The following is a 24,987-nucleotide window of genomic DNA, read 5'->3' as shown; positions in this document are numbered from 1 at the left end:
AATTCTTGAGGAATTTCAGCCTGGCCCGCTCACACCACCCCGTGATACTTACTCACAGGACCTTTCTAGTGCCCGTGAGCAGACAGACTTCCGCCCCACCAAATGCGAGGAATATTTTAGATCTTTCTTAACAACTTGTGGCACCATTCACCAGATTCTGCCTCTTCTTATGATTCTCACTTGACTTTTAGAAACAACTATTCATACAAGGAAGTAGCGAATTACAAGGATTTTTCACCACAAACATTTCCGTGTCCGTGGGGCACAAGAGAAGATGTGTCTGCGGCGGTACAGGGCTCAGTCACATCACAGAACGAAAGGAAGCCTGGGGTCTTAAGACCGCTGTACCCAAGGGGTGGCACATTCCCAAATGTATCTTCCCCTTAACTGATTACTGCATGATGGGGCGCCTGGGGGGCCCTGTCGGTTGAGCGTCCGACTTCGGCTCAGGTCATGATCTCACGGCTCGTGGGTTCGAGCCCCGCGTCGGGCTCTGTGCTGATGGCTCGGAGGCTGAAGCCTGGAGCCTGCTTCTGCTTTTGTGTCTCCCTCTCTTTCTGTCCCACTCGCATTCTGTCTCTGTCTCTCTCAAAAATAAATAAACATGAAAAAAATTAAAAAAAAAAAAGAAGCATGTATTATTACTAACAATCACAACTGACATTTACCCGTTGCTCCTCTGCTGGTCAATGTGCTAAGCTCTTCACATGAATTATTCTCTTTAAGGCAATTTGACTGCAGTGCCCAGCAGGGTCCAGCGCGACACCACTTTGCTCCGGGACCTCCCTCATAATTAAGGACTTGCCGCCCAGGGCGCTGTGGCTGGGCCTTTGTGACGATAAAATGAGTGACCTACAGGAAATACAGCCCCTGGCCTCTAAGAGCTTAAAAGCTTTTGAAGGAGGAAAGCTTGTTCGGAGACAAATAATAATACAAAAGCTAGCAGCAAGCGTCTTTAAGACAGATTTGTTCTGTCTTCCTCAGAAATACTGTTCGACGGGATCCGAATTAGGCCCGTGCCACCCTGGAGACCCTGGCTTAAAGTCTAGTTCTTTCTCAGGGCGCCTGGGTGGTGCATCCGACTTCGGCTCAGGTCATGATCTCACAGTTCATGAGTTTGAGCCCCACATTGGGCTCTGTGCTAACAGCCTGGAGCCTGCTTCGGATTCTGTGTCTCCCTCTCTCTCTGCTCCTCTCCTGCTCATGCTCTTTCTCTCTCTCAAAAATAAACATTAAAAAAAAAATCTAGCTCTTTCTCTCATCTCTGCGCTGCTAGGGCTGGAAGGTAGAGATGCCAGGTGGGGGGTGGGGGGTGGGGGGTGGGCAGTGGCCGGATCCCAAGGCACAAAAAGGTCTTTCTCAGCTCACGTGCAAACGAACAAAGTACAAAAAGGCCCACGATGCAAAAGAAAGCCGAAAGAAACTCTTATTCTACAGGAACAAGGCATGACAAATAATTACCCTTTGGCCTAGTTTTATTTTTTTTTTTTATTAAGAAAATTTTTCTTTAATGTTTATTTTTCAGAGACAATGCGCGAACGGAGGAGGGGCAGAGAGAGAGGGAGACACAGAATCCGCAGCAGGCTCCAGGCTCCGAGCTGCCAGCACAGAGCCCGACGCGGGGCTCGAACTCACCAACCGCGAGATCATGACCCGAGCCAAAGTTGGACGCCCCACGGACTGAGCCACCCAGGCGCCCCTGGCCTGGTTCTAAAAGAAAGTTTCGCGTCCTCTAAAAATCCACAGGGTCTTGTTCCACAGTGTTTCGTCTTCCCTTTCAAAGTTCCAGCCGTACCCGAAACGCCAGAGGCTGCTGCGAACAGGGGAAGCGCGGGTCCCGGCCAGCAGGGCCCTCAGACCGGGCGTGGAGAGGGACACCGGCTGGGCTCGGGCGGTGTGCACGGCGAGGGCGTGCTGCGCTTCACTTCTGAACGCAACAGGATTTCAGGCTCAACACCTCTGCCTCCGGCTGTTCTTGGCAAACGGCATACATACATAACAGAGCGAGAAGTCTGCAATATGCTCGGCAGACTTAGACGCCAAGGTGAGGCCATTCCTAAAGAATGTTCGGCTCCCTGTTTCCACCCAATGGTTTCCAGATTGGCGTGCGAGGAGCTGCCTCGTCCAGAGCTGGGTGGGGTGGGGACAGGAGGAGCCAGGGACAAGACAGGACAGCACAGGACAGGGCTGGGAGGAAACGAAAGGTCATGTCCAAGCCCTTGGCTTTTATCTCCATCTGGAATGATTTGGTGAAGATAGAAGAAAAAGTTTCAGTGTTCCCGCCATAAACGTATAACGAGCCCTTTATAATGAACCACGTCCTCCTCGTGAAAAATGTTACACAGCATTCTGTGTGGATGAAGTCAGAGAAACACGCTAACTGGCGAGACGTTGCATTCGTTGGGGGAGATTGGCGATCCGCGGGGCGTCTGTGGAAGGCGGCCTAGAAAGTGGATTCCCTGAAAAAGATTCCATCCAGAGCCTCTAGTTTTTGGGGAAAAGAACATGAAGGGGGTAGTTGAATACTTTGGGCAAGGAGGGCTCAAGCTTGGCTCCCAGGGACGGGCCGGACAGCTCAGGACACGTCCCAGCCTCTCTGCCTGCTGCCCCCTCGGGTGTGCGCCTCCTGGACGAGCGGCCAGGCCCGGGGATGGGCAGAAGCGGCCGGCCCCACACGCTCAGCAGCCAAAGAGCACACCCTGCCCTTCTCCACTTGCACCGTAGTCAGCAGGGGCACACGCCCGCCACGCGCAAAAGCAGGGTAGGGTGCGGCAAGGAAGCGGGGCCCCGAGACCGGAAGAGTGACAAGCCCAGCGCCCGGGGCTTCCTGCACATACGAGGAGCTCACTTAAGGATGTGCCACCCTGGAAGGCCAGGAGAGGAGGGCGGGGAGCAAGAGAGCAGGTGAGACTGACAAGAATCAGTGACGGCCACACGGGAGAAAAATCGAATTGTCAAGGTGAAAAGAGAATTAATAATGGCTGGCCAGCGTACAAAGACCCAAGCAGTGGGCGCCTGGGGGGCGCCGTCGATCAAGCGTCTGACGGTTGGTTTCAGCTCAGGTCATGATCTCACGGTTGGTGAGTTCGGGCCCCATGTCGGGCTCTGAGCTGGCAGCGTGGAGCCCCCTTGGGATTCTCTCTCGGTCTCTCTGATCTCCTCACTCGTGCTCTCTCTCTCTCTAGCTCTCTCTCTGTGTGTGTCTCAAAAATAAACATTTAAAAAAATAAGAAGAAAGACCCAACATGTGCGGTGGGGGTGGGGGGGCCGTGGCGCAGAGCACCCCTACTGGGGCACGGGGCAAGGGGAAGAGGCCACATCTCAACCCACGGCGGCACGCTGTTTGCAGCGGAGGGAAAGCATTAAGTCCGAGGTCTGCTGATTGCAAACGGGACACAATGCTGAAGCCACACCTAGACGCGTCTTAGTCCAATTTCAGAGCACTGGTGACCAGGACAGGCTGGATGTCGCGAAAAGACGGGGCAGGGAAGAGCCAGACATCCAGGAAGATATTTAACAGAAGGCAGCAGGCAGGGGCCCCATGGGCGCAGGTGCACAGCGCCCACAGTTGGGTACTCAGTCCTCATCACGGAGGTGCTCGTGCCCCCGCGCCCCGCGCCCCCCACCCCGGGATGAAGACAGAGTCAGGACCCGGGATTCCGGCCCGGCCTCGGGTCCTGGGATGAGATTGCATGACGACTCCATGCTGGCTAAACGGGGTCCCGTCCTACTTGACCAGGGGGCAACGGCCACCTAGAATGGTTGCATGGAAACGCTGCGTGTCCCTTAACGGGAGGCGCACATTGTCACAGCAAGCGAGTGGGGCCGAACGGCAGGGACACTGCCGGCTTCTCACGGGACTGGAGCTTTACCCACAGACAGTGGCCAGGCCGCCCGCCTCTCTCCGCCCGTGTCTGCTTGGACGGGCCCCCCAAGGCTTGGGAAACTACGAGAAGGGGGTCTGCCACCCTGTGCACCCAGCGCCCCCCAGTTTGCCACCACAGGCTGTGCAGACGTTCCCTGGGCTGGACGGCGAGGCCCGGAATCCACGGCCGAGCGGCCGGAAGAAGCGTGGTCCCAGGGGAGGCACGCCGTCCTCGGAGGGAAGCCCAGGGAGCCCGTCGTGAGTTCTCCTTTCCAGAAATCCCCGAAGGTCTCCGTGGCCTCGATGCACGTCTTCTCTGTCCGGGCACGACGCGTGCTGACGAGGTGGTCTGGGGGCAGGGCAGGGGGCACCAGCTCCAGAGGGCAAGCAGCACCCCTGCCTGCACACCACACACCATACAGCACCCCGGGCCCTCTGGTCAGCACGACTGCCGCTCCCAGGGTCCTGCCCTCGAAGCTCCACACTGGACACCTTACACGCGGGATTTCAAATCCTCACGACCACCCCGTGGCCCAGTATTATTCCGACAACAGCACAGAGACACGGACAGATGGGCAGACTGAGGCTCAGGGCGTAAGCGGCCCGAGGCTCGGAAGCTGGCAGCGACATGCGTGAGCTCTGGGTCCCGGTTCAGCGTTGCCCGGCCACACAAGTCAGGTGGGATGCACGTTCGGACAAATTCGCGGAGCAACGTGCTTTCCCGTGGGCCCTGAGAAAGGATGTGATCGGGTCCGGGGTCCGTCTTTCCAGACTCTGACCGCCTGACGCAGAAGACGGGCCTCGCGTGCTCTGTACGTTGGTTAAAGCGTCTGGATGACGCTCGTCACAACTTGAGCCACCGGATGGGCCGTGGGTGATGTCATATCTGGTCCTGCGAGAGCCAGGTCAGGTCAGCTGTCTCTGTCCACGTCTTTAGGCACCCAGATGCAGACGCCAGCGAGGGGCCCCAGGCAAGGACAGTCAAGACCCCGGCCACACTCCCTGGGTGGAGAGAATCTGCCTGCCTGCTTTCGGTCAAGCCTTTGCGCCCTCAACAGAGACACGTGTGACCAGCAAGTTGCCTGTCAACTGCGCCCCACGGTTTATGCGTGTGCTGCACAGTGACTTTGATGATTGCATGCTGAAATGCGAAACAAGCACGCACGCACACACATCCCTGGGCTGTAACTGCTCTAACGACCTGATCCTAGACATGAGGTCACGCACCAGCAACGATAATTTTTCAGATGTTGACAAAAATGCAACCAACCTTTCTGTCCTCTGAAAGGCAAGTTTTCGAGTAATTGATCAAGAGCTGTGTTGGTTTCCTCCCCCCTTCCCCCTGTCTCTCACCTTCTCACACACACTTTTACACAAGGAAGGACCAACAACGTCTCTAATGGTGACCCAGGGCAGCTGGAAGTCTGCGGCTGTAAAACAGGGCTGTCTTGTTCCCTGTCTGGACAGCGCATCGATCTCTAGAACAGCACCCGGGACGCCGTCTCGTCCAACGCTCCCGCGGGCCTGGCGTGTGCTACCTTCACTTTCTTAGGGGGTGACTTGGTATTCCAAAACTTTTTTTTTAACGTTTACTTATTTTTGAGACAGAGTGCGAGCACAGGACAGGCAGGGAGAGAGGGAGACACAGAATCCGAAGCGGGCTCCAGGCTCTGAGCCATCAGCACAGAGCCCGACGCGGGGCTCGAGCTCACCAATCGCGAGATCACGGCCTGAGCCGAAGTCGGACATTTAACCGACTGAGCCCCCCAGGCGCCCCTGGATGTCTTCGTATTTCAAAAGACAACATGAGCGGCATAATTCTGGTTCAAATCCGAGCTGCGTGACAGCACAGGTTATTTAAATCTCTGGGTCAAAATTTTCTCAAGTGGGAGGACAAAGTATGGCTCAGAGGCCTGTGGTGGAAACTATTGGAAGCATCAAGCAGAAAAATACACAAATGGCTTTACCACTAAAGAAAAGGGCCCGGAAGGTAAACGACCCAAAGCCTGCTGCTGAGGAGCGTTGGAAACCCACAGGCACACCTGTGACCGGCAGGTGACCGCGTAGATCCCCTCCCCCAGTTTTTTAACGTGGGAACTCCAGGCCTCACTTCCCTGGCCCCTTGGGGCAGGCCTCTCGCCTGGCTGGGCTCTGAGGGCCAGATTCACACCCCCCCCCCAGGTCACAGCGGATCATCAGGGAAGAGCAGGAACCATACAGCCAAGTGTGTCAGCTACACAGAGTCACCTGGTTTCCTGGGAGGTGAAGACGCACGCACGCAAAGACAGTGACCTCTTGGTTTGAAATCCACGGACACGGAGACTTCTCTTAGTCAGCTGTCTCACTCTTTTCTCTCTGCTATTGCCAAGAAATTATTCATTTTACCTATAAACCTTCCCTGTAAAATTGAACTCGCTTCCTTGTTCTGAAACCTGCAGGTGCACCTGGGTGGCTCCATCAGTGAAGCATCAGGTCGTGATCTCGTGGTTCGTGGGATTGAGCCCCACGTCGGGCTCTGTCCTGATAGCACAGAGCCTGCTTGGCATTCTCTCTCTCTCTCTCTCTCTCTCTGCCCCTTCCCCTGCTTTCTCTCTCTCTCTAACATAAATAAACTCCTACAAAATAATAAAACATAGGGAGAAAATCTGGGCATAATGCATCTAAAATATTCACAACTAAAAAACGTCAAGCCAGCTCTACTGGAGTGACACCAGGATTTACCACGAGACTAGCGGTGACCCCTCCCTCTCGTCACCAAAGACGCACAGCACACTTAGGTGCCAGCCGTGCTGGGCACGAGGGATCCACAACTGTGTAAGACACGGTCCCTATTATCAAGCAGTGCCCAGTTCGGAAGGGGGGCGGCCTTGTACGCAAATAATCACTAGACAGATGTGCGAATGAAATAACAGCTCAAGTATTTCTTCGGCATCTGTTTTGTTCTGGACACGCAGATCCACACACGCAATCAGCAGAGGAATGTCTTAGGAACGCTGGTAAGACGTAGGAAGGACCGGAAAACAGAGGGAACACTTTGTAAAGGGGAGGCTGTTTTGCGGGAGAGGCAGAGGCGGCGGGACAGAGACGTGGCCCCAGCGCCCGGGGGGTCTGGGACGTGTGACTGGGACGGAGGCGGTCAGCGAGGAGGTGGGGGAGGAGGGCGGATGAAGGACCCGTTTGCCGAACTCGACCCCGGAGACCGGCCACCGCAGGGTTCACAAGGGCACCATACGGACGGCCTTCATTTGAGAACGCCCTGTCCGGCCGTGCAGAGTGCGGACAAGAAGCGGGTGCACCCGGGCTGGGACCCGGGTCTTCCGGGTGAGAGAGGATGAGGGACAGAACTAGGGCGGCAGCAGCGGGGACGGTGTAAGTGCCCGGAGGACGGAGGTGCCGAGGACTCAGAACTTACACGATCGTCACGAAGAGGGACGACCCGAGGTTTCCGGGCTGGGCGGCTCGGTGAATGGCGTGGGGTGGGGGGGGGGGGGGGTGCAGCTGCTCCGGGCAGACACAAGGTGAACTGCAGAGTGCGCGGCACAAAGGCAGGTGCAGGTGTAGGGGACCGAACGTGGGAGCGCGGCGCTGCGTGGAGCTCTGGAGGCAGCTCCCGCAGGTGTATCAAAACGGAGGCGGGGCGGCTCCCTCGTCTGGAGCCCACCTTTCCTCTGGGGTTGCGCCCTCTGTGACATCGCAGAGACACGAGAGGCAGAAGAAAGAGAAACATCAGGGGCGTTTTCCCCGAGAAACGATGCCTCTGTTTTCATGGTCGGGCCCGGGCTCCAGCTCTGCCCCGGAGAAAGCCCAGCGATCGCGCTCTCTGATCAGCTGGTACGCACTTGTGCACAGGTGAAATGATGAAGGATCCCTGGGTTTCCTTAAATGGGTAAACGGGTGGGTGGCTGTTTTATCCACAAAGTCTGTCCCCTCCTAGGTGTCACGATAGCATTCCCCGAAATCCTGCTCTGCTCACCTCCCCCAAATATGTAATGTGTATGTGAGTGTCAAACACACCAAGGGGAATCCGGGCACAGACGCTTAGCGGTCCGGGCACCCAACACGGAAATCCCAGGTCAGAGGACCCTGTGGGAAAACAGAATAGCAGTCACCCAAAAGCTATGGGAAAGTAGCACCAAAAGACCGAAACAAAGTGGGCTGATCTGTGACAATGTCCCTCATCCGACGGAAATGACGGAGAAGGAGCAGCAGACGTCTGCTCTGAAGAAGGCATCGGAGACACGCACAAGGCAAAGATGACTCACCAAGAGGCGTGACAGTCGCGGGGGGATTTACAGGGTGTACGAGCACGAAAGCCAGGCTTCCATAAAACAAATGCACACTCGTATTTTATAAAACATCCAGATCCAAGCCTATCCGGGCACGTGGGACGGAGTCATTCCCAGTGGTGAAGCGTAGGCAGAAAGCCTTATTAACACGCCCAGATGACAGTAAGATCTGTCACATGACCCTCTGCCACGGTAGCTGTTTCCTACCCAAAGACCTGTGCAGAAAATGGGTCAAAGATACCGATAACTTTTTGGCCAAGGAAGAGCAGAATCAGACGCACCACGCCAAGGTGTCTACCGTGGTGAGGTGTCGTGGCAGACAGGGAGAGAGGGACCGAGTCGCAGGGATTGTCTAGGTCACCTGGCCTGACCAGGTGGCGTGGGAAACCTCAGTCATACCTAATCGGGGGCTTCCTTGTGAACGAGGAGCTTTAAAACGTTTTGAAGCAATGGGGCACCTGGGGGGCTCAGTCGGTTGAGCGTCCGACTTCATAATCTCACGGTTCGTGCGTTCAAGCCCCGCGTCGGGCTCTGTGCTGATGGCTCAGAGCCTGGCACCTGCTTTCGATTCTGTGTCTCCCTCTCTCTCTGCCCCACCCTTGCTCACGCTCTGTCTCTCTGTGTCTCAAAACTAAATAAACGTTAAAGAACATTTTTAAGTGTTTTGAAGCGATTAAAAGATCAAAAGTAAAAACTCATATGAATATATGCATCAGAAGTAGAAAGTCACGTGACAAAAAGTCTACCTCCAACGTCCACTCTCAATGAAACTGTTATCAGAAGCCCTGAGGCAAAGCTGGGGAAGGAGGTGAAGCCCGGGGTGTGAAGGGAGTTTTACGGTGGTCCGTGGGAATCCCGCTCACGGTTGGATACAGGCGTGTGATGTGATCGGGTTTGCATTTAGGAATAATCACCCCGATGAGGTTTCCCTGTCTCTACCCAAAGGCCAGCAACTCGGTCTGTGCGAAAACAAAAGACGCAGCCCCACAGTCTTTATCAGCATTTTTTAATGACATTCCGGAAGTATCAGGCAGTGCAGTCAGATGAGGAAGATAAAGGCATCACACGTGGGAAGGGAAGCTCAAATCACCATTATTTGTATCTGACTACCTGGGACGCTTGAAAAAATAATCGAACAACAAATATAAACGACACAAGAGTCAGCAAGGTAGCAGAGCACAAAATCAGCATGCAAATATCCTTCGTCCCTCTCCGTCTTTCTCTTCCTTTTCTCATTTCTGAATAATTCAGTCCTCAGGCCGTTAGACGGGGCCAGACAGGCAGCTTGGCCAAGGCCAAGGGCAGTGCTATGCTGGACTGGATCTTCGAGGTGCAGCCAGGATGTGTGTGGCACGTGTCCCCACGGGGAAGCGAGGGCAGCAGTGAGGGGAGAAAGTTCATCAGCTAGCATGGGTGTAGATACAGCCAGCCGGGTGTCTCGCTATCAGAGAAGAGAGTGGGAAAGGAAAAATCTAGAACGCGCCCTGAAACAGTGGTTTGGAACGGAAGTGTTGGTAAGAACTCCCGGTTCTGAATACAGATAAATATAGGAAAGACTACAGATGTGAACGTGTTTATACAGGTGTGTATGTCTCAGTCTCTCTACATAGCGAGATACACAGAAAGAGATCAAGACGTGAGGTGGACGTGTGTGTGCCCAAAGGCACAGAGGTGACCTTGAGGCAGCCTGCGCTAGCCAAATCTAGGACGACATGAGCTTCAAAATAATAATGGCTGTAATGCATGATGACCTGTAAGAGACCAAGACTTCAAACTCATGTATATCAACAAGTGAATGAGTGGAAAAGGAAGGAGTTTGAAAAGGAAAAGAGTATTTGCAGGATCGAAGTACCTTCCCACAATTCCTTACTGCTCAGAATGGAGGGGAGAGGGGATGTGTAACTTTGCGACGGAGAAAACTGGAACACGCTACCCTAAACAAGAGATCGAGCGGTCAAGGTGGACGTCGTCAGTTACAGGGTAACTCTAATTCCGGGGCCACCTGTCAAAACACAGTAAGAGGAACACAGCATGGTTTCTGTGATGTTCCTCCCGGCAGGGCAGAGCCTGGATCTACCTTGAGCACACATCAGAACTAACTCAAACCAAGAGACATTCTGCAAAACACCTTACTCGTTATCTTTAAAAACACCAAGGCAGGGCGCCTGGGTGGCTCAGTCCGTTGAGCGTCTGAGTTCAGCTCAGCCCATGATCTCCTGGTTCGCGAGTTCGAGCCCCACGTCGGGCTCTGTGCTGACGGCTCAGAGCCTGGAGCCTGCTTCCTATTCTGTGTCTCCCTCTCTCCCTGTCCCTCCACCACTCGTGCTCCGTCTGTCTCTCTCAAAAACTAAATAAACATAAAAAAGAAATTTTTAAACACCAAAGCGATAAAAGTCTTTCAAACAGCTCCAGACCGAAGGAGACTAAAGAGAAGACAAATGCACAGGTAGGTCTGGACCTGACCCTTTGCTATTAAGGATATTATTAGAACTGCTAGAAAATGTGAGCGGGGTCTGGAGGTTAGATGGCAATGAGAGACCAATGTTTGGTTCTAGTTTTTGATGGTTGTATCGCATTCGTGTAAAAGCCAGCTCTGGTTTGTAGAAAGTGCACACTAAAATGGTCAGGGTGATGGTTCCGGTTAAAGAAAGCCTTTCTACTGTACTTCAACTTTTCTGTAAGTTTGAGATCGTGTCAAGATTTAAAAAGCAGTTTACAGGGGCACCCGGGTGACTCAGTCGGTTAAGCGTCAGACTCTTGATTTCGGCTCAGGTCACGGACTCAAAGTTCCTGCGATCGAGCCCCGAGTTGGGCTCTGTGCTGATAGCGAGGACCCTGCTTGGGATTCTCTCTCTCCATCTCTCTCTGCCCCTGCCCTGGTCTCATGCACACACACACACTCTTTCTCTCAAAATAAATAAACATTGAAAAAAAATCAGAAGCGGTTTATAAAAATAGCATTCACCACACACAAGAAACTAGTCTAAAAAAATTAATGGGAAAAATAATTCCATTTATAAGACCATACTTAAGAATAAATTTAGAGGAAACAGGCAGGATCCAGATGAAGCAAAGTGGGAAATACTACTAACCGCCAAAAAAGCAGACATTTTAAATTATATACCTTTTGTGTCTTTCCAATTTTTACAAATTACATTTACTTTTTATTCAACAGCAAATTTTAGGGGCGCTTGGATGTCTCAGTCGGTTAAGCGTCTGACTTTGGCTCAGGTCATGATTTCACAGTTCGTGGGTTGGAGCCCCATGGGGGGCTCTGTGCTGACAGCTCGGAGCCTGGAGCCTGCTTCGGATTCTGTGTGTGTGTCTCTCTCTGCCCCTCCCCTGGCTCATGCTCGCTCTCTCTCTCTCTCTCTCTCTCTCTCTCCCTCCCTCAAAAATAAATAGATATTTTAAAAAATTAAAACAAAAAATTTAAAAAATTACAGCAACAAAGATAGCATGTGGACGCAAATATGGCCGGAACAAGAATTTTCAGCGGGCCCGGCTTCAGGGAGGGCTGGTCTGAAAACATCTCTTCTAAACTTTGGATGGCTTCCATGAGACGGCTCACTTAAGGGCTGGTGTTACACATTCTTATCTTCCTGTAAAGACTGAAAATTCCTTAAGGGCTGGGAAAAATGCTCCCCTGGCCACCAGTAGCCAGGGGGTTGGTACTTTGTGCACAGGAGGCATGAGACTGTGTGACAGTGAACTCGTTCTCTTTTCCCTCTCTCGATCCGAACTCACACCCAGATTGTTACTGGGGCCTCATCAGTTAAGAACCAAGTGGGGTGGAAAGGGAGTAAAACACCAGTAATGTACTGCCTCTAAGTTTTAAAAAGAGAGCCAGAAAGTCTCAATCATCAGACCCGGGTTCTGACAACCACGGCTGTTCCACACATTTCCAAAGATTATTTGGCATTAATTTCTGCAGATTGGCGTGTGTGGGCAGCCACAAAGCTTTTCTTTATTTATTTCGTTATTTTACCTCTTTACCTATCAAACCTAGACTAGCCAGATTTCGGCACTTGAAGTGGAAAAGTAAAGAACTGTATGTACCCACTGCATTTAACTTGAAACATTTTAAAGCATAAAATAACAAGTGATCCCTGAAAATGTACCCATGGCGTAAATACCGGGGGCTAAAGTCCAGCCTCCTGGGGTTTGAGGGCGTGAAAACCTACGTTCTGTATCAGTGGAAGCCTAAAGGACTCTCACTCGAAAAAAATAAAGAAAAGGTAAATACTCCCCAAGCACATATAGATTGAGAACCAGATGTGACAAGTTTTCAAGAGCACAGAAATGGTTTTAGAGAGGACAGTGTGCCTTTCGCTCTGCGGTGGACGGTGAAGCTGTTTTTGCTCCTCGGGGAATCGAGGACTCTGGCTCCCGGTGGGGACTGACACCTGCCTGGGGGGGAAGGGTTCACACCGACTGCTCCGATCCGCCCTGGACCTTCTCATCTGTCTTCCTGGTTCCTTTCCTCCTCCCTCTCCCCATGCTGGGTTCCAACGCGTGGGTTCCTGTCTCAGATGTTAATGTAAAGTCATTTGCCGTCTACCTACTCTGTGCCCATCCCTGGAAGAAAAACAGGAATGATGAGTTGATCGGGCTCTTAATATATATATTCTTTTCAATCTAGCTGGGGAGCCACAGCCTCACATGGAAACAACCTTCGATGCACAATCTTGGAGCCACCCTGGAAGTGGCGCGGGGCAGGGCTGCCTTGGTCAGCGATGTGACAGACCAGGGTGGGCAGAGGCCTCGTAGATGCCGCCCCGTTAACGCATTCCCAAAGCACAGGGCCCTCCGGGTCACAACCCTTTGTCCAAAGAGACTTGGCTTTAATTTACTGTTTTTCACCAAGAGGCCACAACAATTCTGGAGCTGTGGGACCACTGTCACTAAGGGAGTTGCCAAATATGGTCTAGACCAGCGATTTTGTTCCTTTTTCAACTCCTAGGAAGAAACGTATTCTTACAATACACCAAATATACACACAGGCCACTAAATAATACCTGCCCATTCTGCTGGACCCTCTAGCTCTCCTTGTCCTTCCCCTCCCCTCCCTCCCCTCCCCCTCCTCCCCCTCTCCTCCCCTCCCCTTCCTTTTCCCCACTTCCCCATCCCCTTCTGCCCCCCCTCCTCCTCTCCCTTGCCCTCTCCCCATTCCATTGTTCTTACAAATCTGGTTGGGATTCACCAAAAATAGGTTTTGTGACTCCCAAGTAGGTTACTACCCACCATCTGAGAAACACTGGGTGAGGGCAGAGGACAGGCTGATGATGGGGCGGGGAGAAGACCCATCATCGCCAGGAATGCCCGCATGTGTGTGGAATGACTCAGCATTGCTTATTTGCAAACATAGCACCCCGGTTGTCCATGCAAGGTGTTTGTTCTTTATCGTAATCCCTCCTCTTGGCTATCCGGTCAATTCCCTTCTTCGGTAACACGACAAAATTTCTTGACAAAACTTAAGCATGCTTGCCTATGTATTATCTGCCTCGTAAAGAAGTCATCGAAGCAAAACAAGTTCTGGTATTTTCTATCACCTCCAGCACACTACTTGATTCAGCCTATTACATTTTTAATTAATTCTTAAATAACGTTATAAAGGTTTACGGCAATTTTGAAATTGCTTTCCCATGCCGTGTATAGACCATCACTAGTAATTCGTGCAGAGCAGCTCATCAGTGCACATTTGTAAGGTTTTGTTTCTTCGAGTTGCCCCCCCACCCCGCCCCCCGTGCGTACATATTTGCCAAGTGATAACTCATGACTCTACAGCGTTTCCCTCTTCTCTAGAATCTTTCAGGCCAATGGAAGGAAGAAGCGTCTGAACACTATTGAACCGGTCCCCAAGCCACACGGGACGTGGGCAGCGCCTGGGACCCCACCGGAGCTCCAGACTCAGGAGGGGAAGGTGCCACCACTGGGGGAGATGGCCCTGGCCTCACGGAGGAGACAGCAACTCCGAGGGGATCCACGGATGCTTCAAGTTGCCACAGAGAGACACGGAGCGGAGAAAGGAGCCCTCAGAAGAGGAAGCTTCGTAAGCACTCTTGGAAGGTACTTGTCCTCTTAGCGGCAAGGTGCGGTACCCGGAAGGCAGGAATGAGGTGAACGCCGATATTAAGGCCTCCCTGTGCGTCGCTATTGTGAGTTGACAAACCACGGGCTCCTCCATGATCTCCCTGGGTCTCCTTTAGGACACCCGTGGGGCCGACCTTCATGCCAAAGGAGAGTGTTTGTGCCTGATTCTACTAGAGAACCAAATTAGTGCTGGTGATTTCCTGCTGGGAGAAGGGGCAGGGGTAGGGGTGGCTGTCCTGTTTGATGCACCATCTCGTGTCCTGCCCTCTTAGAGAAAGAGACCCCGCCCGTCTCACTGTGCAAGAATGAGGAATTCCATCTCCGGACTAGTTCCTATTTTGGCTGGGCCAGCAGGCTCTCTGCTCTGGGGCGGAGGATCTCACCTGGCCTTGGCCTCGTTATCTGGGGGAATGGATGATGCAAGGAGCCAAGTCCAAGACTGTGGGTCCCACCCTTCTCCCCGTGACTGTCCCTCAAGTCCGTGTGCGGTTCCAGAACCTTCCTGAAAACCCCTTGCTCTGTACTTCCTCCTCTTCGGATTTCACCACCTGTACCTGCGAGGAGCCTCAAGGGAGAGCTGAGGACACGGAGTCCATCTAGGGGCTCCCCTAAAAGTCCTCCTTTGCCTCTTTCTGTAGTACATTCTGTGCATCCTACATCCGCAGAAAAGTTCCATGAAAAAGGGAGTGCAATCATTCATCTACACGTTCATTCAGCAAATATTTCAGAGCACTGAATGTTGCCAGGCTTTATTCTATCTTCTAGAAGTACACTGTAAAAAACAAACAAACAAACAAGCAAACAAACAGAACCTTCTACCTTTATGAAAAACACATTTTCCTAGGGAGAGACAGGCAGGCCATAAAAAAAAAAAAAGTGAGCAAAATAAGAAAACTTCAGAGAGCATTTTTTCCTAGGACGTAAACATCTCATCGCCCAGTGATGACCCTGACCCTAACCCCAAGGTCATGCCCATTCTCAAGGACCCTGTATGGCCAGCACTTAGCACTGGCCCAGTGCTAAATCCGAAGATGTCTGACAAACAGAATAAAATGGGATAAAATATACAGTAGCAGGAACATTGGATAATCCTTGTTGATTTTCTTTCTTCTGATGAAAGTCTAACCCTATTTTCAACGGCTTAGCACACGCGTGAGGCTGGCCCCAGCGTCACTCTCAGTGACTCCATGAAATCCTGCCATTGGCAGAATTTCAATGCCACTCTGAAATTCCTTTGCATTGCATTTCAGACAACTAAATAGCAATGACTTCAGAAACCTGACGATCAGACGGAAAATAACAAAAACTGGAGGAAATGGTCAAGAAAAGAGCTTAATATTAAGCAGCGGGTAGGACAGATGACCACACTAACAGCTGACAGAGGACTTTCCTTGGATGTTACAACAAATCACTCTTCCCCCTATTCTCCGGACCTTCATAATGAAGTTACACAACACTTACACTCTATAAGCCATTGTTGTTTATGCGTGTGAATTACCGCTTTTCTCATTGCACAGCCTCCTTTGTGAGTTACCACTGAGTCCGGAGTCGGTACAATTTGTCCATTTCTTCACGCAACCATAACCAAAGTCTTAGAGGTCTGACCCCCACCCCACCCCCCCAGGGTCATCCAATTCAACCTTCCAAAGTTAGGAGGAGGAAACAGACACGTGTCTGTTTCCAGACACGTGTAATTTCCTTTCTGGCCCAACTGAGCACGGACTCTTGGACTCCACTCTGCACCCTTGAACATCCCTTTCCCTGACTCCCCTCTCTCCTGCATCCTCTGTGGCACCGCCTGCACCACACTGGCCTCTCTGCTGGGAGCCAGAGAAACTAACGGAACTGAAAAGTCGTCTCAACTGTCGCTCTTTGCTATCAAACCTCTGTAAGAATGTTCTTTAACATCAATTCTTGGTCCAGAGGTCATAACCACTTCTTTTTTACTAATGATTATAAATCACCCTTTAAGAGAGTTTTTCTCATAATAAAACAGTCTCATCAATTATTTTTTAGAAATTGATCTGTTAGGAAAAAAGTCATTCCAACTAGTTTTGGGGGTCATGGAGATGCAAGGCAGCTACGAACCTAGATGTTTATTTACCTTCTGAGTTTTAGAGCCAGAGAATTGATAATACTCCCCCTGCCTCCAGTTCCAGATGCCCCCCCAAAACCCACGATCCATTAGTGACACAGAGAAGCCACAAAACCCGAATGCCTTTGTGATGTCAAAAAGGTACACGGAGGAAGTAACATGTTTGGTTCAGTCATTAACTCATCAGATGAAGGAATAGCTGCCCGTAGATGGTTTCCCACAGCTCAGGAAGTCTGGGGAGTGTAAAATATGAGTAGACCATAGTCCTGTGCAAACCTGCCCTGCTTCCCCTCTACACAGAGCCCCCCCCCCCCTTCAGGAGACTCTGCCGTGGCGGGAATCTGGAAAACTGTGCCAGATGGGGTCTTAACCAATTTCATCAAAAATAGAAACTACTTATTTTTAAAGGGAATGCAATAGTGAACAGTGGACATCATTTTCATCCAAATATCATCCTAAAAGAAAAAAAGAGCAAAAACTAGAAGACGAAACGCTGCAGAACAATGAGGACGCAGACAGGAAGACAGACTCGGGGAGCCTACAGGGCCAGGAAGGTAGACTTCCCACCAGGACAAAGCTGGGCAAACAGGGCCTCCTGCTGTGTCTCAGGGCAGGGTGCCTGATGAAATGTCCTGTGGTCAAACCAGTTTCTAAGCAGACAGTAATTCCTCGGAAAGAAACTACCATAAAGAGAATGCGAAGAGAGTGGGAAACTAAGAGTATCCGCCCGTGGAATGAGATCAATCAATAAACTTATTCAGTGTTTTCATCAGAGACTCTTCCCGTGCAGCCTTCAACACAGCCATCATCTTCACAGCTAACTGAACAATGGGACGTGGTCTTGGATAGAAGTTCAGAGCAACCAAGAAAAGTACAGGGCGCCTGGGTGGCTCAGTCGGTTAGGCATCGAACTTCAGCTCAGGTCATGATCTCACGGTTTGTGGGTTCGAGCCCCGGGTCGCGCTCTATGCTGACTGCTCAGAGCCTGGAGCCTGCTTCGGATTCTGGGTCTCCCTCTCTCTCTGACCCTCCCCCGTTCATACTCTGTCTCTCTCTGTCTTAAAACTAAATAAACGTTAAAAAAAATTAAAAAAAAAAAAGAAAAGTACAAGCACAGTAAAACAAAAACTGTGGGCTGGCACTGTCTACCCGCACACCAAACTTCTCTTAGTTGGAAAGACAAAACTTTACAAAGTTAACATTGTATGCAAACATCTTTCATCAGTATAATCCGAACACGTGTTGGACACAGGGCCAGCTGGGATCCACGAGAGGACTATATCCTGACCGTGATTTTAGTGCGTGCGTGCACACACACACACACACGCCAGGCACATGTGCGTGCGAGTGCACACGCACGCATGCATGTCAAATAATTTCAATGGGCATGCAAAGAAATGTTCAGCCAACGCTAGGACAATGCACTTCCTTCTCCTGTTTACTCAGCTAAATGAAATAGGATGGCGCGATCACAGTCAGGGAGAAAACCAAAGCCTTCCATGTGCCTTCACCATGACCCGTTTACGACCTTGCCTGCATCCCCATAAGGAATCTCCTTTAGAGACACTATCAAGGGGGCAGGAGCCATTCGAACACAACAACCGGGAAAATACCCACACCTCCCAGCCAGGCCTGGGAACCGTGTGCACCTGGCATAGACCGGTGAGAGGTGAGGGCAGGAAAAGGCACAATGGATGTTTGTTCCTACATTCAAAGGTCCCACCACACTCTCTCCAGGTAGCCTGTGTGCTTACCAGCTATTTAAAACTTTGGATCAATGCACCCTGCTGACAGATGGTCTTGTAATCCATGCCTACCACTGGAATTTAATTTCCAATCGCCTTAACTTACCACATGCTATATCATATGCTCTCAATGGTTAAAATGAACAAACACACTGGCCTTCCGAGTTGTGGAAACTTTTAACAGAAGCCCCTTCTGATAGTCAAGGTCAGCAAGACGGATGTAAATATTTTTCTCTATTCTTCCGTGTGCACACTGTCAACTTTGGCCAAGAGGTCCAAAGGAAAAGACAAGAACAGCAGCACTGAGTGCGGAGGTGGAGGACATCCAGTTCCTTAACCACGGGGGTGAGGGTCTTTGCACATTTCAGCGCACGCGCATCACGCGTGGCTCACACCCGTTTTCTCCCGGCCTCCCCATCTCCCACTGTCAAGGGGTGCACAGCCATAAACTCTACCATATAGGCAGAAGATATGTTTCCCCCACCTGGGGCGTGTGCCCGGCTACCATTTCCCAAAGAAACGCATTCACAGTAATACAGTAGTTGAATGTTTACACTCTTAATGGTTTCTACAGTTACATACTCGCAGGCAATTATCAAGTGGCATTTTTTATTTGCCAAATACAAAGGATACGGTAAAATCATTAGAGATTTTTAAGCCCTAAAACAAAACCAATCTGTAGAACAGGTCATTCCAAAATTATTGTAATCTCGGAGTAATATGGATGCGTTCTGTTCCCGGTCCCAACCTGCAAAATATTCCCAGCAAAGGAATGTAGAAATTATTTGCTGTTAGTACAGGACCTCCACAGCCTACCTTTTTAAATGCTAAAACCATGCGTTTCAACAAAAAAAGACGAGACGCGTCTGTGAAGATACAACTCGTATTTATTTTACAACTGGAAGACATGTATTCGTCAATTAGTAAAACGCTGTAAAATGCCCCCATGTTGTTATTTGCCATGATAATGATGTCATTTCCCATGGACGTCACTAGCAGCTTCACCAGAAGAACATGCTATGTATCTTTGAGAGTAACCCTCAGGTCAAACCCGGATGCCGGGTACACAACTGATGAATTTGTCAGATACCCAAGGTGATACCAAATTATTCTCCTCAAAGACGGAAAACCACCGACCACTCAGATCCAGTCATTTGCCACATTTGCACTTCTTACCAAATGCCAGTTTTCCAGCAAAACGAATGTAAGAAACGTACTGACTTTTGCTCTAAGATCATAACTGAGCAAATAAAGTCAAAACATGGGCAGTCACGAAAATGCAACCCGTTTCCAGGTAAGCGGACAACAATATGCTCTCACCTATTTCTATTAAATCCCAGACGCGCTGTCCAGGGATGGCCAACACCCAACCTCTGCTTTAAAATGCACACAAGCCGTGCAAAAGGTCCCCAGTGGGCCCAGAGATTCGGGTCTCGTGCGCAGGAAGGACTTTGGTGACTCTGTGTTTCTTATGACGTCAAGGGAGAAGAGCCATCGACTCCCATCTTGGAGACGCACGCCCATGTCTCCCGGTGCTCTGCTCAGACCTGCGCCTGCCGCCGACCAAGACCACAAAGCTGAGTTCTGGAAAGCAAAGCCATCGCTCAAAACAACCCCTCCACCTGCCTCGATTCAGGTCACGCCCCCTGTCCTCTTCCACAGCTTAACCGACAGCAAAACATTTGCACCGGGGTCATCTTCCCTTTGTATTTTAATGACAGCCTAGACCGGGCGTGACTGGCTCCTTGGGGCCTGCTTTCCTCCAAATCCCCGATGCTTTCGGTGAAATGAAAGGTGTCTGTTTGGGTTTCTTTCCTGTGGGGACCAGACGCCCAGGTATTACTTTTGTTTCCACAGGAAACTGCCCTCTTCACTTTGTCCTTGCTATTATTCCAGGCAGAGGAGCACCCAACTGCTTTCATCACAACATCTCTCCTCGAAATCACAACACGTCACCCAATTTGCTTCAAACCTCCCCTCCAACTTCAGGAGAAAGCAGAGGGCCTGCCTGTGCAGGGGTGAGGATTCAGCATGACGCAACCCTCAGCCTGCCTGGATTGGAGAAGCATGGAAGAAGTCGACATCCTCCCTGCTGTCCCTCACCGGCCACAGACACTCAGGGACAGCCCTGGCACCCCACCCTCTCGACACAGGTGTCCAACACGAGCAGCCACGCAGCCCATACGTCCACAGGACAGCCGGTCACACCAGCACCCGCGACAGCAGGGCAGGCAGAGGACCTGGAAAGGGTCGGCAGCCCCCAACCCACACCTCCCCGGCCTCCTGCTGCTCTCTCCCCTCCCACCCCACCTTCCCTTGCTCTCCACAGAGCTTCAAGTTCTCCCCAGTCTGGGCCTCCAGCACCGGCTGAATCAGCTCATCCCACCGTACCCCCAATTTCCTCAAGACACCAGTAAAATCCCATATGTGGGGAGAGAAGTCTACTCAAGTTGCCTTGACCCGGAAGGCTGTGCCGGAGAAGCTGGGCTAGAGCGTTCTGCAGAGGATCTCAACTCCTAGAGGCTTCCCGGCCGGCCGCCTCCTTCCCTCTCCTCCTCCCCCCTCCCCCTACCTTGCTCCGGGCTGCCTCGGCCCCCAGGCCGGGCACTGGGCTCCTCCTCTGGGCTCGGGGACTCTCCTCCACCTCCTCCACCCTCGAGGGCTTTGCGTTTCTTCGACATCTCTGCCCGGGACTGGGGCTTCGGGGGTTTCTTTCCTCACCCCGGGCCCTCCCCCCTCAGAGAGGAGAGCGAAGGTGGGGTTAGGTGGAGGGGAGCAAGCGCGACGGAAGGGGTGGGGAGTAGAGACCGGGGAGGGAGATGGAGGGCAGGGGAGGCAGGGGAGGCAGGGGAGGCAGGGACTGGCGCACAGATCCCTCCGTTCAGCCGAGCAGCTCCACGTCTAGGGGGCTGTTGGCACCGGCCGGCTCTCTCCTTCCTCCTGCCTCTTCTTCTTTCCACTAGAAGGGTGAGCTGAGAGCGGAGGAGAGCTCAGCACCCAGAGAGGAGAGGCTCCTCGGGGCCCCTCAGCTGATTTCTTCCTAATCTGGGAGGGGGAGGGGGGGTTCCCTGTACTGGGACCCCTGGCCCTGTCCGTTCATGAAAGAGCGGTGGGGGGGGGGGTGGGAGGGGGGACACTGTTTGTGATATTTGGTGGGGGGTGCTTTCCATGGACTGCAAGGAAAATTGGGTGGAATGAAGAAAACCAAATGCTGCAGGGTGCGATACAGTGATGCCTTCAGGTGCTGGAGGTTCCGAACCCTCCTCCCGATGACATCACGTAGGCTTTTGAGAAAGGGACTGGGGGGGGGGGAGGTGGGGGGGCAGAGGAGAGTGGCAGCAGAGGTGAGGGATGGAGAGAGGAGGAGGGGGATTTGCCCCCATCCAGAACTCCAGGGGGAAGCCAAGAAGGGAGGAAGGAAGGTGCTGGAACACCAGCAGCTCCTCTTGGCCGCTTCACCCGGCACCTGCCAGGCTGGCATCACGGGGCTGGAGGGCAGCCTTCGCGGGGAACTTGGGGCTGGAAACTCGGGCCAGGCAGTGGCCCGGAGGCAATCAACTCAGCACCCGGAGTTGGCTGCAGTCTCACAGCCTTGAGTCTGGCTTCTACAGACTCAGGCTTCGTCCTCCCCCCTCCCGCGAGCCACTCTCCTCCGGAGCAGCCGTGTTCCCAAACGACGCGTTCGCGCCCCATCTCACTGACAAAGAGGATGGACAGAAATGATGGGGGGCGGGGGGGGGGGGGAGAGTCGGGGAAAAGGTTCGAATGAAGTTTTTCCGGACTCCCAAGGGTTAAATAATAGGTAAAAGCAACTATCAACTTACCCGCCAAAGTGTGCTGAGGCGCGGACCTGGTCTCCGCTTCATTTCAAGTTCGTGCCTTTGAAAAAGGAAGAGGGAAAAGGTGGGGGTGGCGGCGCCAGCCAGCCAGGAGCGCGGCGGGTCCAGGGCTCCGACGAAAACTGCGCAAAACGAGTTGCCAGGCGAGGCCGGTGGCCCAAGTTCGGGACCTCTCCAAGAACGCTCGCTTCGGCTCCGCCAAGCAGGCATATTCCAAAGGCTTCGGGCACCCCGGCTTTCGCGCCGATCTTCTCAGAAAAGGGGGGGACAACTCTAAACGGGGTGTCACGGTCTTCTTTCCCTCCCTTCCATCTGGGGGTGTCGAGGGAAGCCGCGCTGAGCCCTCCAGGCGCCAAGGAGGACCGGTCCATCTCAGCCCATTCTCTCGGTGCTGCCGCAAGTTTGGACCCACACATCTATGCAGAACAGGAGTGCGAGTGTGCGCGCGTGTGTGTGCGTGTGTGTGTGCGCGCGCGCGTGTGCCAGCCCGTGTGCCGCGCACACTGGGCATCTGGGGGTGCATGGGCTCTCAGGAACGACTCTCCGCGGCTGCCTGGAACTTGGAGAGTTTTCCTTTAAGCCGGAGCCGCTGCTCGGACACCCCCCGCGTCCAACAGGAGGCGATGACGTCTGTAGCCTCGTTGCCAGACCGTCCCCAGGCTGCCGCTGCCTTCATTGACAGGAGCGGGCGCTCTCCGACGTCAGCAGCCGGACCTTTGGCAAGGCTGCTCCCGCGGAGACGGCTCCCACCCCCGCACCTGCCAGCCCGCCCCCGGGGGGGGGGGGGGTAATGAAATCAAAGCCACCGGGGAGGGGGCCGGGGAGGCTCTGGGGCTGGGGGGCGGGGGACTCCGACCAGCCCTCTTTGTTCTGGAGCTCGGGAGTATATAAATAGTGCTGTCTCCAGCCAGACTTGCACCCCTCTTACACGCCCCCGCAGTGCCCCCCCCCCCCGCCCGGCCCCTTGTCACTTTGTATCTGGCTCGCTCCGCTCGGGCCTGGAGGGAGGCGGGGGAGGGGCGGGGAGTGGAGGCAGACGCGGCTTCTCTCCCTCTCCCCATTCATAGATTCGGTGGCTGGCGTGTCAGGGCCGCCCCGGGGCTCAGGGAGTCGCAGTGAATGGACTAATGCCCGCGCGCGTGGGGACCTCCACTCGGTGAGGACGTCGCCTCTGCAGGGGGCGCTGCTCCCACGCGGGGACAACCACCCTCGCCGCGGGGCGGGGGCGGGCGGGGGCGGGGGGAGATCCCAAAGGACCACCCTTCAAAGGCCAGGGGCCCGGCCTGCCCTGCCCCTCCAGCCCCAGGGGCCTTCCTTGCCAATGCAGTGCGAGCACCAAGAGAATGGAGCCAGGCTGGGCCGCGCGGTGAGAGTGGGGGTGCGGGACCCGCCAGGCCTGTGTGCCCCCCGAACTCCCAGACCTTAGCAACAGCCAGGGGAGCGGCCACGTGGCACAGGGCAGAGGCTGGGGCCTCCCTCTGCGCTCCTATGCCAACCCAAACCCGCTCGCCCTCCACCCGGAGCCCCCAGGGGTGCTCGCGCCTGGGTGGGGGTGCGGGGTGAGGGGCGCCCCAAGGGGCGGTTCCACGGCCAAAACCCCGCTCCAGGGAATCCGTGGGCTTACGCCCCCCACGCGCAGTTGCCGGAGGGTGCCTGATGGCTGGGCCCACGCCCGCCCAGGGGAGCGCACCCACCCCCACCCCCTCGCTGGGTGCCGCCCCGGGCTTCTCACCCAGGAACACGAAAGATTGAGTTCCGAGGCGCCCTGCACACCACAGGAGCCTCACCTGCTGGCAAAGGCTTCCACAAACGTGGCCAAAGTGAACCCAAACCCCTTTGCTTCCCCAAGACCCCCGAGCTGGGCCTGGGGACAGCACGCAACCAAGAGTGTGGTGTCTGCAGAGACCTTCCCAGCCAGCGGTGGCCCAGCCTGTGGGAGAAGGCTCCTCCCGGGTGATCCTGCCTCGTACACAGTCACCCTGCCACTTGGGCACTGGACCCCAGCCCCTCTTCCAGTAGAAGAAATGCCTTCACCGTCCCCCTCGGCATGGCCTAATCCCAAGTCATGTGCAGTTTGCTCTCCAACATACACACACACACACACACACACACACACACACCCGCCCTGGGCTCTCCTGCAGGAAGACGACCATCCGTAGCCCCCCTTGTCCCTCACCCCACCCAGTCTCTCTCCTGTTCACAACCCAGCCCGTGCCCTGGACTGGCTCTGGCTTCTCACCTCCCACCTGCTCTCGAACCAGCCCCAGTAACACTGTCTTAAGACATCTGCCTCAACTACTCAGAGAAACTCTGCTGTTCCCCGGCCACCTGCCAGCCTGCGCCACCCCGGACAAAGGCGAGTTTTCAGTCCTCACCTCGTCTGCCTTGCTAACCACACTGGGCAGAGTTCACGCTTCCCTCGCATCGACACGTCCTTCCCTCGGCCTTCAGGACGCCACACTCCCGGGACTGCCTCCTCCCTTACTGGCTGTCCCCTGGGGTCGCATCTGTTGAAGCTGTATCTGCCCAGCTTCCTGCTGTTGGAAGGACATATAGGCTGTATGTTGGAAGGCTGTAGGACTGGCCCACGGCCCACGGCCCCTTATCATGTCCCACGCCTCCAGCCCTGCTGCTCTCACTCAGCCCCCCCGGTCCAGTCCTATCTGAGCCCAGAAGATGAGGCTGGACCCCCAGTCTAAGTGACACCTCCACCTGGATGCCCGGAAGGCACACCTAACAGGGCTGTAACTAGGTTCCGGATGTTACCTTCGCCCCAAACCTGCTTGTCCTATGGTTTTTCCCACGTCGGTAAATGAACGAACGTTTCAACCTTTCTGCTGCCCTGAGGCCGAAAACGCTGCAGTGACAAGGACTCCTGTGTTCTCCTTCCCTCACGTTCCATCCACCAGCAAATTCTGTGCCCTCTACCTCTACATATGCCCGGATGCCAAGTCGCTACCTCCCCACTGACGCTCCCCCAATCTCACCTCCTGTCGGCTGCTGCTGTCTTTCCCGTAGAGTTCCAAACCATGTTCCTTCTCTAGGAAAAGTCCCTCCAGGCCCG

At 53.5% G+C, this 24,987-nt stretch overlaps 1 protein-coding gene across 2 annotated transcripts in view; it reads right to left on the bottom strand.

Annotated features, from left to right (window-relative positions):
• PDE10A (phosphodiesterase 10A) overlaps positions 1-22,512 on the bottom strand; it is a 608,599-nt gene extending 586,087 nt beyond the window's left edge. Inside the window, exon 1 of one of the 2 annotated variants that reach the window (XM_053222003.1) lies at positions 21,909-22,512. Coding sequence is in view for 1 of the 2 variants with exons in the window: in XM_053222001.1 (XP_053077976.1) it covers positions 20,657-20,765 (109 nt within the window). In the remaining variant the exon portion in view is untranslated. Of the gene's footprint in view, positions 1-20,656; positions 21,820-21,908 lie in introns of those variants that run through there. The other variant, XM_053222001.1, reaches the window with a different exon arrangement.
• Between the last annotated feature and the right edge of the window lie 2,475 nt (positions 22,513-24,987).

This window comes from Acinonyx jubatus, chromosome B2, assembly GCF_027475565.1.
Source record: "Acinonyx jubatus isolate Ajub_Pintada_27869175 chromosome B2, VMU_Ajub_asm_v1.0, whole genome shotgun sequence".
In the NCBI taxonomy this organism is placed as follows: Eukaryota; Metazoa; Chordata; class Mammalia; order Carnivora; family Felidae; genus Acinonyx; species Acinonyx jubatus.
The sequence above is the reverse complement of the archived record's forward strand: the minus strand, read 5'-3'. Positions and strand labels throughout refer to the sequence as shown.